The sequence below is a fragment of the Pseudochaenichthys georgianus genome, chromosome 13 (genome assembly GCF_902827115.2).
Source record: "Pseudochaenichthys georgianus chromosome 13, fPseGeo1.2, whole genome shotgun sequence".
Taxonomy (NCBI): Eukaryota; Metazoa; Chordata; class Actinopteri; order Perciformes; family Channichthyidae; genus Pseudochaenichthys; species Pseudochaenichthys georgianus.
This window is the reverse complement of record NC_047515.1, coordinates 24,391,859-24,412,120: the sequence shown is the minus strand read 5'-3', so window position 1 is coordinate 24,412,120 and position 20,262 is coordinate 24,391,859. Positions and strand designations below refer to the sequence as shown.

The window sequence follows — 20,262 nt, the reverse complement described above, 5'->3', positions numbered from 1 at the left end:
GAACGTATGATGTAGAAATAGAGAAATTAGATCAAAAAGTAATTCACGTGTGTGTCAAGGAAATACCTATCAGTCTTGTCTTTAAAGGAAACTCATATTAACCTCTGGAGCATATCCACAGACACATTTAATTATCTTGTGTTTGTCATTGTTGTGTCTAATAGAAGGTTGCTTAGATGCAGTATATGTAGCCTGCAGTACATCACATGAGACTCTAGGTGTCAGTCTCCTCCACGTAAAGGCACCAGACCAAAACACACATGTGCTGGTTTACTGTGAATCATGGTGCTGGTGTGATTATACATAAGGCTGTGTAGAGAAATGCATCTTCATACACGATCTAAAGAAAAAGCAATAATGAGTTTTAATATCAATGTAGGAGGTTCATGTCAGATTGAATTGCAATAGTATAATTGGTCAGCTTTAGAAGAGGCCTAATAATGTCCTTTAATATAAGTGTTCTGCAACAAACACAAAACTGAGGTATAAAGTGAGCTTTAAAAACTTTGATAATGAATGTATCCAATTTTCACTGTGACCGATTTAACTTACTAATTAAAATGTCTCTAAAATGCCTTCTCTTGTTAGATGAGAGAAAATAGGTAAGTTATAAAGAAGTTGATTTATCTACAATAAGTAGGCTATATTCGTTTTTTTATTGTATAATTGACATAGGTGTTTTTATATTACTGCAGTGATCATCATTTCTACATTTGCAAAACGATAAGCAGTTTTATATTAATGTTTGCTAAATTGATATACTGTAACTGCAGGAAAAACATGCAAATTATTATTATATTTATTCGGACAAACCTCTGACCCTGTTTTAGTAACTTGTTAATTATTAAAGACAATTGTTATACACTCTCTATTAATCACTTACTGAATTATACAACCACAGAGTCGGTGGTTTATTGAAAGTTACTTTAAAGACTGAGCAAGATACATTTAAAAATAAGAAAACTCAAAACATTGTCTGATGAAAGGCCTATATCTGTAAGCCTATACGTTTTTAGTTAGTATTTTTTTTTATAAAACCAAATGTATTCCAATACAAGAACATTATTTCACCTTTTTCTTTTATAAGTTTAACTTCCATTACCTTTATAATTTGGAATTGAAAAACGCACGACAGTCTTTCTTCTCTGACATCATTACCAAAAACAATGCACGTGCCTTGTTTACTACTGTCGACAGACTAACTAACCCCCCAGTGTCAGTAGCCTCTGAATTTCTATCCACCAGGGCATGCAATGATTTTGCCTCCTTCTTCACTGACAAAATTCAGAAAATCAGACAAGCAGTCAGTGCCTCTGTATCAGGTACAGCAAATGTGTTGTCCCTATGTCCACCTAATATCAATTCAAACACCATGACACAATTCCATCAGATTAATGATAAAAACCTGGAGGACATTATACAACTTCTGAAATCCTCCTGTTGCCTTGATATTATTCCAACAGGATTTTTCAAATATGTTTTTCGTTGCATGGCCTCAGATGTACTTCATATAGTAAACAAATCTCTTCACTCAGGTATTTTTCCACAGGCCCTGAAAACTGCAGTCATTAAACCGCTCTTAAAAAAGAATAATCTAGATGCTTCAGTAATGAACAATTACAGGCCCATATCAAACCTCCCATTTCTAGGTAAAATCATTGAAAAAGTTGTTTTTCAACAGTTGAGTAATTTCTTGCATTTAAATAGTTGTTTCGATGTGTTCCAGTCAGGCTTTCATGCAAACCACAGCACTGAGACTGCTCTTGTAAAGGTCTTCAGTGACATCCACTTAAACACAGACAGTGGCAGAACTTCAGTGTTAGTATTATTAGATCTCAGTGCTGCGTTTGACACTGTTGACCACAACATATTACTCGACCGACTAGAAAACTGGGTGGGACTTTCGGAAACAGTTCTAAATTGGTTTGAATCCTACTTAAAGGACAGAAAAAACTGACAAATATGACATGTGGGGTACCTCAAGGCTCCATATTGGGGCCTCTTCTCTTTAACATCTACATGCTACCACTGGCTCAGATAATGAAAAACAACAAAATAAGTTACCATAGCTATGCGGATGACACACAAATTGATGTAACAATTTCACCAGGAGACTATGCTCCAATTCAAACACTGAGTAAGTGCATTGAACAAATCAATGACTGGATGTGTCAGAACTTTCTCCAATTAAACAAAGATAAAACTGAGGTAATGGTTTTTGGAGCCAAGGCAGAATGTATAAAAGTTAGCGCTGAGCTTCAGTCTGCAATGTTCAAACCAACAGATAAAGCCAGAAATCTAGGTGTAGTCATGGACTCTGACCTGAGTTTCAACAGCCACATTAAAACAGTTACTAAATCAGCTTACTATCACCTAAAGAACATATCTAGGATTAAAAGACTAATGTCACAGCAGGATTTGGAAAAACTTGTCCATGCTTTTATCTTCAGACTGGACTACTGCAATGGTGTCTTCACAGGTCTCACTAAAACATCTATTAGAAAGCTGCAGCTGATTCAGAACGCTGCTGCTCGAGTCCTCACTAACACTAAGAAAGTGGATCACATCACTCCTGTTCTGAAGTCTTTACACTGGCTTCCTGTGTGTCAAAGAATAGATTTCAAAATACTGCTGCTGGTTTATAAAGCACTGAATGGTTTAGGCCCAAAATACATTTCTGACCTCCTGCTAAATTATGAACCATCCAGATCTCTCAGGTCTTCAGGGACTGGTCAGCTTTCTGTCCCCAGAGTCAGAACTAAACATGGAAAAGCAGCATTTAGTTATTATGCTCCAAATATCTGGAACAAACTCCCAGAAAACTGCAGATCCGCTGCAACTCTGACTACTTTTAAATCCAGACTAAAGACTTTTCTTTTTGCCGCTGCTTTTAATTGAACGATTCACATCTTAAACTGCACTGTAACTTTTATCCATGTATTTTATGATCTTTTCTTTTAAATGACTGATTTTAAATGCCATTTTCTTAATGTCTTTCGTTTTTTGTAAAGTACTTTGAATTGCCTTGTGTTGAAAGGTGCTATATAAATAAACTTGCCTTGCCTTCCAATATTATCACATTCCTGAAAAAAAATCTAGCCAATTCCAATTTATCGATATTTTGAAATGTGTTCCCACAAAATGTATTGTCAGTGCTTCATTGTGAGTCTAAATGTGTTAAGGCGGACATCCTTAGAATAATACCGGTGTAATAGACTATTCCTGGGGACTTGTTTTGCTGTGATACCTAAATTGACCAAGCAGTTTTTGGAAGGGGTCTTTGGCCTCCTCCTGTGTGGACCACTTGTGAACTCTGGTCGGGACTCAAATAATCTGAAGTGGACATCCAATTAGCGTCCCCCTTGCTCCCCTCCGCCCCCCTCTCTCGGCCCTCTTGTGTCGTACCATTCATTACATTTAGGTGGATATCCATCTCCAGTAAACTGTTGTCCTGCGGTGCTCACCGCGGGCCTCTCCAGGCATCTCCAGCCTTCCCTCCATCACACGCCTGATTAGCCTGAAAACGTGAGACTGACCTGGACTAAACAAACAAGAAGAATAGCGACACAGATCCACCTAATGGTCACCATTTAACTCCATTCATGGGCTCTCCATTATGTCCGTATGGTCTTTGAGGACAGGATTAAAGGAAGCCTCAGTGACAAAGGTCAGAGGGCCGAGCAGACACTCCCACACCTCCATGACCCGCTCTGATCCCACGACCCCGCACCAGCAGCCCGGGGCCCCTCTCTGTCTCCCCGCTGGTTAACCGGCTTTGTCCCCGCCGGTTTTCTACCATATCACTCAAACACATCACCGGACTGAGCAGCAGACAATCAGCCCCCAGCAGCACCATGGAGAGATAACTTCAATATAGGCCTGCATATAGGCTATATGTGGGTTGTTTTTACATTCCTGTTTTCTGATGTTATAACTCATGGCTTTATTTGATCTTTCCTATAAATAAACGTAAACTTCTGAAACTTGTATTTTCTGCAACCAGTTTTTGGTGTAGCCAGTAAGAAACACCATATGTTGTGTTTCCCTCACTGAAATAATGGCATTTTTGTTTTTGATATCCTTAATATCACAATATATTCTAGTCATAAAGGCATACATTCTGAAATTATTCTAAAGCGGCCCATTTTATTAATGCTCTTTAGGTACAGTTGTGGAAAGTAGCTACTTTTAATTGACCAGAGTATCATTTTGAGATACTTCTATTATACTTGAGATGTACCATTTTATGATGCTTTTTATTTCTACTTTATGATAAACATTATGCCTTCGAAACCAATTCATTCATTTGCAGAATACGATAAAAAAAGTTCCATCAGTTTATGAAATAAAATATTTTTGTATAGATTTAGCAGTGATAAAGTGTCAGCCTCAAGCTTCAACATGAAACGAGGGTCAGTGAAACGGATGCAACATGAAAAATGTCCGGTGTGACAGTGGACATTTGTTGTATGTGGAGATGCTGGTCGAGGGGCTTGCGAGCAGCAGTTTGCCTGCCCTCAGGCCAGCACATGAAAGCATTTCACCTGTCACAAGACTGAGCTCTACCTTCTAACCTTCCTATGCATGCTATCCAGTCAACACCTCTGACCCCAGCACTGTGTGAAGGGAGGGGGCAGTGAGGGGTGTACGCTCCAATCCAGTTTTTCTGGCATTTTGAGACGTTTCTGGGCTGGACAAGAAACAAAACTGACTGACCTCAATATGGAGGTTTGCATGTGTGTGTGTGTGTGTGTGTGTGTGTGTGTGTGTGTGTGTGTGTGTGTGTGTGTGTGTGTGTGTGTGTGTGTGTGTGTGCGCACGTGTGTGTGTGTGTGTGTGTGTGTGTGTGTGTGTGTGTGTGTGTGTGTGTGCACGTGTATGTGTGTGTGTGTAATTACCAGAGCTACTGAATAACTGTGTGTGTGTCTGTGTCAGGTTCACAAGGAGGGTCACCAGGTGCAGCAAGAACAGGGTAATGTGTGTGTGTTTATGAAAGACAAAGAGAGTAACAGACGTTTGAAAACAGTTTGTCAGAGAGCGTTTGAGCCGACAGATGTTTGATTACCTCATATCGTCTATCTTCTTTAGGCTTTGATTTGGTTGCACTTTCGTTCACCCTTGAAGCTTAAGGCATGAACGGTAGTATAGGTTTGTAGAGACATTTGCAAGTAAACAGGAAGTTTAAAAATTATGTTAATATTCAAGTCAAATGTCCATTCAAGAGACATAAACAACAAATAAGCCCTTAAACTACACCTTTATTAACACTGATGCAAATGTTGCACAGAGGGTGTTGTTAGGGTTGTCAGGTGGACACCATCTACTCACCTTAGATCACCTACAGGATGTTTGGTATGCGCCGGTACGGTACAACACTCAACTAGGTGGTCGTGAAGAAGCTTCGTCTGCTGGGAAGAGACCAAATTGTAATTGTTAGCAAGCAAAATAGGTTTAAGTCATAAAAGAAAGTTCTTCGAAGTACCGTAACTGCATAGTCTCTGAATGACCAAATTATATTGTGTTGCATAGCGTTGCATCATATTTCAGTGTATTGTGCCACATTGTCTCACATTCTATTGTGTTGAGTTCAGAGTATATCGTGGGTCAAGGTTGTATTCTATTGTCTTATCCCATTGTATAATGTTGCATTGTGTCATATCGTATCATATTAAGCGTAGTGAATTTCGTTTTTTATTGTATATCGTGTTGCAGTAGATGGGCTGCATTTATTTAGGGCTTTTTTGTCTAGTTACCATTCAATATGTTTCCCAACAAAAGCCAGCATTCACCACACACTCATGCACTTGTGTCAGAGGCCAGTATACAAGATGCCACCTGCTCATCAGGAGCTAAAACCTTCACAGTCACAGGGCAATGTAGGGTTTGGTTTCTGGCACTAGGGCACTTGATCAGGTTGACTGTAGGGGCCAGGGATCGAACCACCAGCCTCCCGAATAGTAGACACCTGCTCTAGCTCCTGAGCAACAGCCACAAATACTGTGCTGCACAATTGTGTATGTAATCTATTCAAGTGAGTTTAGCATTATATTGAAATTTAGTGTAGTTCCCTATTCCCTTTGTTTCCCTTGTGTCATGTATTGTATGTAGCAAATTATATCGTATTACACTGTATCATGTATGTTGTTATGTATCTTTTGAACAGTAATGCAGTGAATCGCAAACGTTTGGCAACAAATGTATAACGTATTTTTTTGTATCTTCCTAATGTAGAAGCATTTGTTAGTTGTTGGATTCACAAAGATATCAATGTCACATGGCAACAATGAGGAATTTTTTAGAGGAACTCTGAAGCTATATTACTTTAGAAAAAACATCTTTCAAAGAGGCAGTTTATGTTAAAAGAGTGTGCATTCTTTTCTGTGTCTGTCTTTCCAATCTGTGAAACGAAATCGAGCCCATGTCCTTCACTCATGGTAGAGCTGTATTTATTTGGGTTAGTTTTGAAGTTTATTTCACCGTCATTATCTGGCAACAATTTCTGGCTTTTTGATGTTGCACTGCTTCATGCTGTGAAAAAAGAGAAATCATAGAACTTCCTCCCTTTTGTTTTAAATCGACACGTCCTGCAGTGCCGATGCTTCCTTTCAATCAAATCTAAACGAACTGACACCCCTCCTGCATGCTGGTGCTCAGTGATCAGTGGCATGACATAACCCTATAAGAATGACCCCTTCTTGCCTTTCCATCCGCTCATTATCTGAAGGTGTTGAATGGCAAGTAAAGGCACAGCATTGGCGGATGGCTGCCCGGGTATGTGTTGCCTCTCACCCCGTCCTCCCACACTCTCACTGTTGGGAGGTTAGGGGGGTGAGGGAGGAGAGGCGAAGCGGGTGTAATACCAGGGTTCAGGTTTCACTTTGCGGTCGTTGCGGGAGGAGGGAGGGCCAAGAAAAGGTGGAAATTGTGAGAACCGTGCATGGATAAAGAGCAGAGAGGGAGTCCTGTGGTTTGTCTGATCACTCCCAAAAGCATCTTTCTCTTTCTTGTTATCCCCGTCCCAGTCTGCCCTGCTGATGATTTAATCCTCAGCGTCTGCCTCCTCCTCCTCAAATATTCTGGGGAGGAAGAGGACAACAGGACAGGGACTCTAGAGATGATTGGAGGCTCAACACAGTACACCATGAGAAATGTAATTAAAAACTCCCAGTTAATTGGCTTTCTCCATGATAAAGCACAATCTTCTCATACATAAGTGAGAGCCTTTTATGGCCACAGGCCTGCCCTGCAGGAAAGCAAACACAGAGCTCTCACATTCTCTTTGTTGTTAGCATTTTCAGAGTTAATCATCTTAAATTGAATCTGAAGTGTGCTAGTACTGCCAGAAAATTGCACTTCATGTCTATAAAGACTGCCCACAAGGTCGAGCTGTCATATTGCTCAGTCAGCACAGTTTCAGGTCTGAAAAGGATGCAGGTGATTGCTGCTAACTTTACTCTGACCCAATTTATGACATTTCTCAGTAACTCAGTTATTCAGTTACTTACTGTTGGTGGGGTCCTCGTCTGAATATCTGGAGTGTGGTGTTCCCCAAGGTTCTGTACTGGGTCAAACTATAATATTCATTTTTCCACTTAACATAAAATGTGAATGGAAGATCATTCCTTAGAACTTTTCTGCAGTAAAAATGATTTAAAAGTTTTAATTGAGTCGACAATTGACTATTTCGTGAAGCCGATTATATTTTTTAGTATGCATTTTTGTAAGTTTAATCATTTTTTAAATGTTTGTTTTATTATTTTATTGAACTGCTCTCATGTTATTAATATAAGTTGAATTTATTAAAATATGAATAAAAAGGCTATTTCAGTACATTTTTAGATGGAGAAAATATAACTGGAGACAGAAATCATAATATTTCTGTCTCAATAACTTTATAACATTATTGTTGATAATGTATGATGCTTGAGGCGTAATATTATTGCTGCCTCAGCAACCAAATTCATATTTAGGTGGGAATTTGGTGAGTTTTCTGTCACCTGGAAGGAGCTACATGTTCTTTCTTTCTTTATCTACTATAGGGGATATTTCATTTCAGATTCAGTATTTTGCCGCCAGAATGTTATCCCTAAATAAATATTTGATACTTGACCTAAGTATAAATATAAATGCCATCAATAAAACTTTCTTAGGCCTTTGTTATGGCCTTGGTGATATGATAAGTAAACAGTTGCTTTCAGTGTTACTGGTTTTTAATTCACAAATAGCCCAAATTATTTAGATCATTAGTTTCACTTATCAGTAATGCAGCCTTTTAGATGCTGCCAGAACAACATTTAAACTGCCTCACAATTTAATAACCTAAAATCCCAGATGCTTTTTCTCCTCACAACAACATATTCCTGTTATAGTGCCAGAGACTGCTTAGCAAAAGTTGTTAAAGTGTGTGTAGCATATTAAAATCCCCCGTGTGAGTGTTAGTTGTGTCGCTGTCCTAAATCGACCTCTCCCAACTTCCACATCAACAAAAGCTTTCTCTGTGGAGCAGAGACTCAACTACTAGATCTCAAAGTCCACGTTACTACCGCCCAGGGGCAGTCACTGGTCAATACACACTCACAGTGTCAGTCTCACTCTCCTATTGGCACACATTATAAACTCTCTGTGTTGTGATTGGCTGGTGTTGGTGCCGACACTGTCCTGTGCAGGGTTTGACAGAGAGGTGTGGACTGCAGGAAGACAAAGGGCACTGTGGGACGTGGAACAGATATCCACTTGCTTGAGGGGCTGCTGTGCTGTGTTCTGCTGAGTATCACCTTACCTTACATAATTGGGTCCATACGAGCACCAAATGGCGCTCGCTGTGGCGCCCGGCAGACATGGAGGGCAGAGTTTGCCAGAGGAGGATGTCACCATACTGTCCTCTGTCTCTGTGGACAGAAACGGACAAAACTGACTCATCTGGGTCTGAGGGGCTTCGGTCTTCACTTCCTCCTTCTGTAAAACACAATGGTAATTGGTAGTAGTGGGCGTGTGTGCATCTGGTGCAATAACCCCCCCACACATTACACCCTCCACCATCCAACCCCACTCCTCTTCATTTACCCAGCCCCCACCCTGTTGAAAGCTCATTAAAAGACCTGCTGTTAATGAGCTAGAGGGATCATAGAACTTCATTTTCATCCGATTGGGGGTGGGGTTAAGGCCAGAGATGCTGGTGCAGAGGTTTTTTATGCCCTTAAAATGGAGTCAGCAATTATCCCAACCCCTTGACACTCCCCACCCACCCCGCTCTGCCTTCTAACATGCCCACAAACAATAACCAAACTGCCCCTCCTCTATTTAGTATCCTGAGAAAACCTTGTCGCCCGTGTCCCATCACAGCTCGCTGCACCCATCTCACAACCTGCTGGATGAGTGACACCAACTCACATGCATCTACACACACACATTCAGTTTAGCACACACTCGCATACACAACCAGTTGGAATTTCATTACAGCGTTTCCAAACAAAGCCAGTAACATCACAAGGATGTAAACAAGGAGTGAGGGTCCCTAATCCAAACACTCACATTAAAAATTAATAAGTCAGCGCTGACTGTGGTCCTCAGAGGAATGACCCACTCTGACTAAGACAACATTCTGGTGAGAAAAGACACTTACAAATAGTTTCAAAGCTTTGTTCTGAATTCTAGAAGAAGAAATAGGGAAAACATGTTGGGGGGAAAGCGACCACAAGCAGAATAAGACTCCACAACACCAAATATTTCTCCCAATTCTTTATTGAGGCTCTTGATGAGAAGGTGAATTACAAAATGGTGTCAAGTTTACAAAGACAGCGGATCTTCACAATAGCCAGTGTTCAGCGGAAATAAGATGATGCTAGGAGTGGAGGCAGTTAATAATAATAATATTAATAATAACACAACAAGTATAGCAACTGCAAGCATGTCAATCTATGTACAAAATATTATCCCTGAACAGTTACACTGCAATCATTCTTACCCATTCATCACACAACACACACAAGAAATTGTATTCCCTGACATGAATGCATGTAGAAATCAGATATGGTCACACGTATTCATCACAGTAGTTAGGACAAACATCGGCATCACTTTACTTGAAAACTTTGTCCTGTTTTGTTTTTGTTGTTAAATTAGAAGATTTCCTCTTGCTTAACTTTCCATAGATCCTCGTCGGCAGACACACCTGCCAGAAGCACGACACGGTGATTATGACCTGCTGAGTCATGCTCTGGACACAAGATCACAGGAGAGGGTTCAAGTAGAAGTGTCACCTGAGGATTTATTCCCCCTCCAGTATATACACACAAACAAACCCATTCACGCAAACTCTGCCAAGTGCTTCCCACAAACTCCGCGAGCTACTCCTGCTCCTCTCAACCCTGTATGTCAGCAGTTACACAATCACCAACATGCAGCATCCATAAATTAGGAATAATTCAAACACAGTCAACAAAAAAGAACAGTTCAAATGGCGGAAAAAACATGCACAAGCTTAAAGCAGTCCGGCACTTTACAAATGTAAACAATGAGAAATTACCATCACAAGTACAAATAGAGAAAAAGAATGACACCCGTTTCACATGAAGGTAAAATTGCGTATGCATAGAAAACAAACCATGGATGATAAGAAACACAGCAGAAGATGAGACTTTAAAGTCTCCTTATTCACATTTATAAAACTAGAAAACAGAAAATCATCCATACACACTTTCACAAAGTCAGGATCCCGATCTTACCAGGCTCCGTGAACCCTGTAAACATTACGTTAAGTGACAAGTGTTGTGACAACCAAGCGCCTTTAAAAAGAGGAGTCTGACAAACTGCAGGCAGACAGTGTTTGGATTCATTTGACCCATGTGGCTGTTTGAACATCTTTAGTCTTTAAAAGGTCTTCTCAAAAGAAAACCAGCAACAGCTAGGAAACACAATAAGACCTTTCTCTTTTTGCTGAAAATATATTAACATCATTCTATTGCTCAGCATTTATTTTTTAATATAATCTCTTTCTTACATTATCTGACAGTAAATATCTGTCTCCACCTGTCCGGTGGGTTGCCAGAGAAATAAATCACTTGTCTTTTGCATCCTGCACTGCAACATGGTGATCGGTTTCCTGTGTCTGTGTGGACTGTGGCGGTTCACTTCCTGTTCGAGAGCACTGGTAATCTCCCTGCTGAATGTCATAGCCTTGTTTTTGCTCTGTGGTCTAAAGAACTGTAGGCACTTAGTTTCACCCAGCAGCTTTGCATACGATCATGAACACGGGCGCTGCAGATTCTTCTTCAAACGCCATTCCAGTTCAACTATCCATTCAATGATGGGGGGAATTATTTTATGATAAATCCTACACAGTGCTATTTGAAAGTCAATTAGTGATTGAGAACAGCTGTCATGGCGCAGAAGTCAAAGCTAAGCTCAACTCTGCGTTGCTCTCAGGTGGCAGGTCAGACACTATGGCTGGACTCCTCCCCCTTTCTTCCACAAACTCCTCTTGGCTCAGCACCTCCTCCATCTCCATGCCTTTTACCACATCGCTCTGAACTCCGCTCTCCGTTTCTATCTGATCCAAACTGGCTTCATCCTCCTCCATTTTTACCACCACTGTATCTCCGTCAGCCTTCATGGCAGCTAAAGTGTCCGCAGCGCTGGCTTGAGCGTACGCTCCGACGCTGGCATGGCTCAGACCGTGGACCTTCTTCAGGTGTTTCTCCAGAGTGGCGTAGACGGTGAAGGGCACGGAGCACAGCTGGCACAGAAAGGACGCCTTGGCCCCCTGCGCACCGTGAGTCTTCATGTGGCGCGTTAGCTTTGAGCTCTGGGCGCAGGCGTAGTTGCAGAGGCCACAGCGGTAGGGTCTCTCCCCGGTGTGGCTGCGCCGGTGCACCGTGAGGTTGCTGCTGTTCCTGAACTGTTTACCACAGTACTCACAGGCTTCGTCTTTCTTCTTCCTACCAGCAGATCCGGCAGCAGTGCTGTTGTTGTTTCCTCCAACACTCCCTCCAACAGTCCTCCGCTCATTCTCCCTCTGCCACTCCTGCACCACCTCGCTGACTTCGTCTGAGCCCCAGTCCGTCTCCCTCTCTATGATCTCCCCTCTTTCGCTCTCCCACTCGCCGACTCCTTGCACTCTGTCGCTCATCTCGGGCCGTTTGGGCGTGCAGTTTCCGCTGGCGATGCCGCTCTCTCCGCTGCCCCCGGTCTCTCCACTCTCCAGTGAGCTTTCGGAGGGGCTGGCGCAGGGTGAGGTGTGCTGAGCCTCCCCCTGAACCTCTGCCTCCTCCTCCCCTCCCTCGGCCCCCTCTCTCTGGCGCTGGTACAGCCTCAGCAGCTCCCTGTCCGGCGGTCTGACCGGCGAGGTCAGCAGCATCAGGCCTGAAGCTATGGACGGGTGTTTGGGCAGCGTCAGGTCTAACTCGGGGGCCCTCACCTCTACACCCACCCCTCCCTTCCCCATGGCGACCCCAGCCGGCTGCATTTGTAATCTCCCTCTCATCCCATGACCCACCACGTCGTCCTCCGTCACGACCATCTCCAATGACTCATATCTACTTCCTGCTCCCCCAGCGTCCCTGTGATGGTTCCTGATGTGCCGTGCCAGCTGCCCGCTCTGGGAGAAGGCCGTCCTGCACACTCCGCAGTGATAGGGCCTGTCGCAGGAGTGGGTGCGGCGGTGGGCCGACAGGGCGCGAAGGGACAGGAAGTTCTGGTCACACAGCTCACAGTGGTGGTCAGACTGGAGGCCGCTGTTCAGAGGAAAGGGAGAAGCTGCTAGTGGAGAGGAAGACGGAGACAGCAGCAGGCCTCCGGGGGAGCTGCCCATGGTGTGGTTGTTCCCCTCTGCGAGCTCCCTGAGCCACACTGAAAAGTTCAGAGCCTGCATGTTACTGATGGAGGAGGAGGGGGTGTGTGTGGGGGTGTGTGTCTGACGGGAGCGACTGAGGCGCAGGGCGTTGGGCTGAAAGGCAGAAGCGAGAGCTTGGCTCAGGTGGCGAGGGTCCAGAGTGGCTGCGGCAGGCTTGTGCCCTCTAAGTCCTCCTCTTCCTCCTCTCATGTCTGTGTGGTCCTCCTCGTCCACTTGGTAGATGCTGAAGGAGTGTGTGTGCTGAGCGTGCTGTAGGAGCGCCCAGGCCGATGGAAACACACCTTCACATTGCTGGCAGGTGAAGTAGGAAGGCTCCTCAAACACTGGGAAACAAAGAAAGACAACATTGAGTTTTCAATTTTAATTGATGGTTGTCAGTATAAAGAAATGAAATGCTTTTTTTTGGAAGCGTTGACCTCCAGTGAGTAAACCAACAAGGTACATGCATAGAGCTTAAACCTGCAACTTTGTGGGGCATTCAAAAAAAATTGTTTGGCGAATTTAGCAAAAAGTAGCCTTTTTACACATCCAGCAGACAAAAAGCAACATTAATATTACTTAGGAGGTGTCACTGTGTCCACCTAATGAATATAGTTGAATATGTTCTCACTCTTTAGCAGCTAAATGCTCCACTGTTCAAAAGTGGCAGGTCACTACCGGTCTCCATCAGTCTGTCTGGTGAGGAGCAAGTAGGGTGCCGTGTGTTTCTAGAACTTCTTTGCTGAAAACAGATGTCTGCTCTGGGTGAATACGATGCAGCGACAGAGGGAAGAGTACAATTTACTAAAAAGCTTTAAAAACTGAACAGTAACATGACTAAAGCATGGTTAAAGCCACATTTACCAGAAGAATAGTACATGCACATTGACTCAGATGAATAGATAAGGAAGAGGAAGGTGATATAAGTTACTCCACAATAAAGAAAAAGTGAGTGGTAAATAACGACCTAAAGCAGAATAGAGAAAAATAGAGAAAAAAGGCCAACAGAGAAGCAGTCGTGTCGTAAAGTACATCTGGAGATATTTTTATATGTGGATAGCTTTGTCTCCTAACCGAGAGCCACTCTCCAATTAAGCTGCAAATTGCTAATTAGCAGAACGTAGAAAATGAACGCTTTATGCAAATCAGGCACTGACTCAGCCTGCTTGACAAATGAGGCCTTTCTGCATAAATCAAAATTGGAGAGAAGATCCCTAAATTGAGGGGGGAAACAGTTCTTTTTTTTTCTTTTGGGGAGGTTCAAAGCGGACTCTGGTATAAGCCTCTTTCATGTTTCCTCAAGTCAAATCCTTCTGTATTTTACTGGAGGGGGGAGGAGAGTGAAGATGAAAAAGAGAGCAACTGTTTCTTTCTCCTTTCCCCCTCGCCCGCCCTTCCTCTGTCTGGAGACGAGAGGAGCTGTGGTGTTCATGTCCTTTAACCTAGCCTGAGGAGAAACCCAGGAGAAGTTGAGATACTTCTTTAAAAATAGGGTGAAGAAAGAAGGCAGGAAACGAGAGAGAGAGAGAGAGAGAGAGAGAGAGAGAGAGAGAGAGATAGGTAGGTCAGGGCTCAGGAGATAAAAGAAAATGAGATAAAAATATTATAATGTAGTATGGGGGGCCAAGAGACACCATCAAAATATGTCACCCCTTTGGATTGTACTTGAGACCCATCCTCCAACCCCTGCTCTCCTCACCCAAAAGCTCTCTGCTCCCCCCCAAAACCCTCTATATCTTTCCCTGGGGGGGGGGGGGGGGCTTTTGTCTCGGGGTCCTGGAGTGAAACACAATACCCAGCCGGTTTCTCTTTCCTTCCCTCACTCCCCTCGCTTTTTTTTTTTTTTGTAAGGATTCCCATTTGGCCCGGGGTAGCACTTGAATATTAAGCAGAAGCAATAACTACTAATTAAAAATGCAGATTGGCTGGGAGCACTAACGAGCAGCAGGCAGAATCTCTTTTCCCTTGGGAGGCAGAGGGAGGTGAAAAGAGAGGAGGGGGAAAGAGGGGAGGGGGCGAGAAATTGAAAGAGGGCAAAGCGAAAGTGTGTTGAAGATGGGGGGGAAGAAATAAGGGGGGGGGGGGGTTGGAGATGAGAAAAAAAACAAACAAGGAGAATAAATAAAAAGGAATGAGACAGATGCACGAGGATCTGCGGTAATCCACCCCGCTCTCTTTTCTCCCCCATCCTCTTCTGTCTTGAATGCAGAAAATAGATGCAGGACTTTTCTGTCGTGGGATGACTTACTCTTTCAGTCATCTCAGAAGCTCAGTTTGCCTCCTCAAAAACAACAAGACTTCTTATTACTGATAAAGCTGTAAGTCACCCAATTAAAACTGTCCATTTGCTACTTAGAATATATGAACTCAAACTTCACATAAAAAAAAAAAACATCAAATCTGAGGAGATAAAACTGTAAAAGCTGGGGACATTGCAATTACCAACTCCCAACATATGCAATCTGCATAAAACTTTCCTTCAAACTTATCGGCTTTTTCCTTATTCACAAGCTGTACTGATCCTTCCCCCTCGCAGAGTGCACGTGTTAGGTTTGTTTTATAATCCTGCAGGCACAAAATTACCAAACTTGTGTTCTCCGACATACAGAGCTAGAGCGAGAGATGAAAGACTGACTGAAATAGAAAAACAAAAATGAGGTTGTGGACAGACGGAAATGGTGCGTGCACCAGTCCCCTGAGCGTTACACAAAGGAAGGAACTGCAAACGTGTGTCTACATGACAGAGAGGGTTTCAAAATGTGCAATGGGGCACTCATATCTACCCTGAGCGTGCTGCAAGACGCGCTGTCCATCTGCAGACATTTACAACATCCTGCATACGCCCCTATTCCACTTCAGAGATACAACGGTAAACTGAAATGTATCTGACCTGAGCAGGAAAAAAACTACTATCCTCCATATCAAACACAGCAGTTAGCCATCAGATGTGATATTCAAAAGGATTATCATTTAGAATTCATGAACTGCTGATTGACTTCCACCGTGATACATTTGGCATGACCATCACAGTGGCCGCACTCTTCTTCTCTCGGAGGAACAGCAGCAGAATATGTGTGGAAAAAAATACCTTAAGAAAAAGATCTGCAGATGTCTGATACATAGAACTACAAGAGAAGGATGGTAACGACAACATGAGAAGAAGAAAGAGAAAAAGATGCATAAGATGAAGAAAAAGGAGCAGGAAGGAGGAGATTCCCAGGAGCTCAGGTGGCTCGGCCCGGGGCAGAAGAGAGGGAGATGGCAGAGGAGTTGCACATGATGCAACGTCCTTCATTATAGTGTCATGACAGCGAGGAGAGCTGCAAAGAAACCAACTTGCATCCGCTGCTCTGACCATTTCATCTTGTGGCACACGACTACAACCATCACCTGCCATACATCAGTGAATCGGGCTCCTGTGCTGGAGGATTTTGTCTCAGTCTCTGTTGTCCAGGGTGTAGCGCAGGACAGAGGGAAACATGTTTACCTGGCCACTCCACCTCAGAGACTGACAGTCAGGGAGATGAGGAGGAGCTCAGGTGCTCCGTGTGGGGCCCTCGGGGACCCTGGGTGCCCTCTGAACGCTCCTGACGCCTATCCTTTCCACACAATTAGCCTGTGCGTCACTAACTCAGGCAGGTCTGCTAATGGCAACGGCTAGCTAATGAGCTGGACTCGGGGGGGAGGGGGGGGGAACAGTTGTTAAATGCAGAGGAGGGTAGTTGAAGAAAAAAAATATACAACAAAACAAAAAACAGAGTCACTAATTAGCAACCTGCCTTCTCGTTGTGCTTCAACGTGAACGCTCACCTGCTTTGCTGTGCTCCGCCTTCACCCTCACGCCGGGCTCCTCCTCCCAGGCCCCCCCCCCTCTCCTCAGCTCGATGTAGCCGGGCCCCAGCTCGGCGTTGGCCCCGCGGTGCTGCGCTTGGTTGGCAGGTGAGGGGGGCGTGGTGTTGGCGTTTGGGGCTTGGTTTTGGGAACGGCAGCTGCCCTGTTTGTGCTGGATGAACGCCAGGATGTGGGCGAGGGGAAAGGCCTGACTGCACTGTCCGCAGGTCAGGAGGTCACGACCTTCACCAGGAGCTCCGACCTGTGGAGGAGGACGAGGAGGTGGAGGAGGAGGAGGAAGAAGAGGAGGCCGGACATCTGATGGAGCGACGCCATCCGCCATATCAGTGACATCTGAGAAACACAAGAGAAAGTTCAATTAACAACAGAGATAAGATGTATTTACTTACTTTAAACAGAGCCACACATGACCACTACAGGCATTTCAACACTTTCCCTTTAGTGTGGACATCATTTTTCATTGTTTAGATTTCAAGCAAAAGTTTTAGCTGTGACTGGAATTTTGGTTTTTGAAATTCTCATTGGATTTTGTACTTTTTGTTGGACAAAACAAGACATTTAATATTAACTTGGTCTTGCTGGCCTTTTCCACTCTGATATTTAACAGAACAAACGGTTAATCTGAAATAGAATCTGTATATTTATTGCAACACTCTCTTCATTCAGTGTTTTTCACCCTTGTCTATCTATAGTCCATGGGTGTAATTCATCATTTCCATGCAGCGTACAGTTGGTGGTGTCCACAAACGAGTGGTTGCTATGAAGCATATTACTCGCAGTCTTGAAAGAAAACACTTCCACACACATCACCTTTCTTTTAGCCATATCACTTAAATGCAGAGGGATCAATCCATACCAAACCAAATCTTTGACATTATTCTCCCACTTTCTCCACAAAAAAAATTAACATTTACAGACCCATACGAAAAAGATCCACATTAACTTCAACAAAAGTGTGATATTTATTTGGATTTCTTCTAAGGAGCTTCTGGCCATGCTCTTACAAATGAACAACCCAAATAAGAAAAAGCTCTGTTCGACCTCAGAAAACTAACAGGCGTGGTGATTGCAAGTGCTAGTTTCAGTTGTAAGCTCCAAAGCAATGAGGACAATCTGCTCAGCCAACACTGACCACTTCCTTTAACCAACCCAAAACAGATCCGCTCGCTCTCACTGCTGCAGAGAGGAGCCGAGCTGCCCATCTCAGCAGAAACATCCACCTCAGATTAATGTGACAGTCTTCATGTGCTGGTGAGGTTATGGATTTAAAGACACAACATTATGACCAAAGCTTTCACCTTTGAGTCACAAACACAACTTGCCCTGCCAGCCACAGACAGCGGGAGTTTCTCAACAGGAAGTGGATTGCAATCAAATAAAAAAACGACTGAAGGTGTTTGAGATAAGAGCGGCCCCTGTGCTGTGTGTGCTCAGAAACATACATAACAGCTCATCTGATTCAACAATCTGATGAATATCAACAAGTTAGAGCGAGCACTTTGAAATGCTTCCAGTCTGCAGACAGGTGTATAAGTTAAAGCAGTGGGAGGGTTCAGTGTTACTCAATGCGGTCAAGGGCACACCTTGATGCCTCAACTGGATCCACCTGCCCCCGCGAGGCCGGCAACCATACAGGACAGGTACAGACAGTACAGTCTGAAGACGGATCTCGCCAGTTGTTAGTCAAAAATGTCACCTTTCCTGTTTCAGGGCTGCGATGTTTGTGCAGACTTGCAAGGCGCGGTCACACACACACACACACACACACACACACACACACACACACACACACACACACACACACACACACACACACACACACACACACACACACACACACACACACACACACACACACACACACACACACACACACACACACACACACACACACACACACACACACACGATAGAGTTGAGACAGGGCCTGTGGTCACAGTAGACACGCACCACTGGCCTCCAACTGTAAAAAAAACAAATGGTGTCCAAGTGTCTCTCTTATTTCCCTTCAAGCATCACATGTTTCTTTTGGAGCTCCACTGTTCTCTTTATGTTTAAAAAGTCTGAATTTTATCTATTATAGGCCTACAGTAGTTTTATTTAAAACATTATTTTAATTTTCTAAATATTTCTATATATTAAAATATAGAATAAAGCTGCATGAATCCAGGATTTGAACAGGTTAAGAGTCAGTGGAGGGAAACTGCTGCACAGAAGCCAACAGCGACCGACCGAGAAACTTGATCATGGTCTAACCTGAGATATTAATCATCGTGTTCGGACCTGTAGCCTCTGCTGAAAACAGCGTGCCAATAAACCGGTCCTTCCTCTATGAGCAAGACTGCAGCAACAGTACATGAGGACAAACATCACAAGAAAAGATGAGCCCTTATTTAAATATTTAGTTAAAAGGAGATTAAAATACATCCACATAGGCTTGATTGAGGTCAATGTGTACACAGATATACTTTAACCCCGTCGTGGATGTTTTTTAGTTTCTAGATTAAATAAATAAGATCCATAAACAGCGTGGAGTTAAAACCATGTGCGTAAACCAAATGAAACTAATCTGTGAGCCGATTTTATTTTTAATTTAACCTTAAAACAACAACATAACATCCGCATGTGAGCCGTTTCAACGTACCCACACACCGCTGTTTACCTTGGATTGCAGTCAGGTGCTGCGGTCTGCTCCCAAGTTTGCGCCTGGACATCGCGTTTGGCGTGTGGCACCTTCCCGAACCACAAACCCTCCAAAGCAAAGATCCGCCTGCTTCGATAAGTTGACCGAATCCCGACCGGGGGGACAGACACTGAGACACCGGCTGGCCTCTGCTTCAGATCGCACTGAAGGCTGCGTTCAAGTTCACGCGTCTTCCCCGCAGCAGGCGGACTGTAGCACCGCCCGCCCCGCGACCCTGACCCCGCCCTCCTCGGGTAACACACTCCTTCTTTCACTTTAAGGCTTGTTCTCTTTTAAGCACTGTTTTTGTTTCAATCAAGGTTTTCACATCCGATAGATAGTGGGAATTCACATTTAGTTCCTCCACAGCAGCTCAGAGGAACTACCTGGTTTGATTTCCCACAGGTGTCTCAATTACCAAACTAGTGCTATACGAGCTCTCATTTATCTTTTTCTTGTTGAGACAGTTTTACAGCCGTAAAATCACAGCAAAGTGTCACAAAATGCCTTGAATTGAGTATTACAGATGGACAGTGAGAAGAAGTAGTGAAGCATCTTTCGCTGAGAGACTGAGATTTGTCGCCACCTACTGATGGGAATACACTGAGAAAGTGAGCTTTTACTGATGAACTGTCTGCTTTTAATGTCGTGCTTCCTAGTGGGAGCCTTTTATTAGTCCTATTTTGTTTGTTTCGAAGTGTTTTTTTTACTAGGGTTCTCTGTATTTGTCAAAATGTAAGGATTTCATTCACATAACTGATATTATCCGTTAGCTGCGGATACAAATAAGATATTAGCTGCTTGTTATTCAACAAATGTATTGAGCAAAGTAGTCCCGGGATAATAAAACAACTGTGACCAACGTATGCTAAAATATATAAGGTATACAAAACCAAAA

At 43.5% G+C, this 20,262-nt stretch overlaps 1 protein-coding gene across 1 annotated transcript; it reads right to left on the bottom strand.

The window, feature by feature from the left end:
* Positions 1 to 9,733: 9,733 nt before the first annotated feature.
* znf296 (zinc finger protein 296) lies at positions 9,734 to 19,582 on the bottom strand. Its single transcript, XM_034098017.2, has 3 exons — positions 19,344 to 19,582; positions 16,640 to 17,014; positions 9,734 to 13,173 (listed from the first exon to the last, which is right to left on the bottom strand). Exons 1-3 carry the CDS (start codon positions 19,393 to 19,395, stop codon positions 11,378 to 11,380), a joined length of 2,223 nt encoding a protein of 740 aa, XP_033953908.1. The 5' UTR covers positions 19,396 to 19,582; the 3' UTR covers positions 9,734 to 11,377.
* Positions 19,583 to 20,262: the final 680 nt, after the last annotated feature.

What these genes read in the sequence shown, in the direction of transcription:
- znf296 (XM_034098017.2), bottom strand. Translation starts at nt 19,395, where the DNA reads ATGTCCAGGCGCAAACTTGGGAGCAGACCGCAGCACCTGACTGCAATC. An exon ending in GCACCTGACTGCAATCCAAG is followed by an intron (nt 17,015 to 19,343) that starts GTAAACAGCGGT and finishes TGTGTTTCTCAG; the next exon opens with ATGTCACTGATATGGCGGAT. An exon ending in GGCGGAGCACAGCAAAGCAG is followed by an intron (nt 13,174 to 16,639) that starts GTGAGCGTTCAC and finishes TTTGTTTCCCAG; the next exon opens with TGTTTGAGGAGCCTTCCTAC.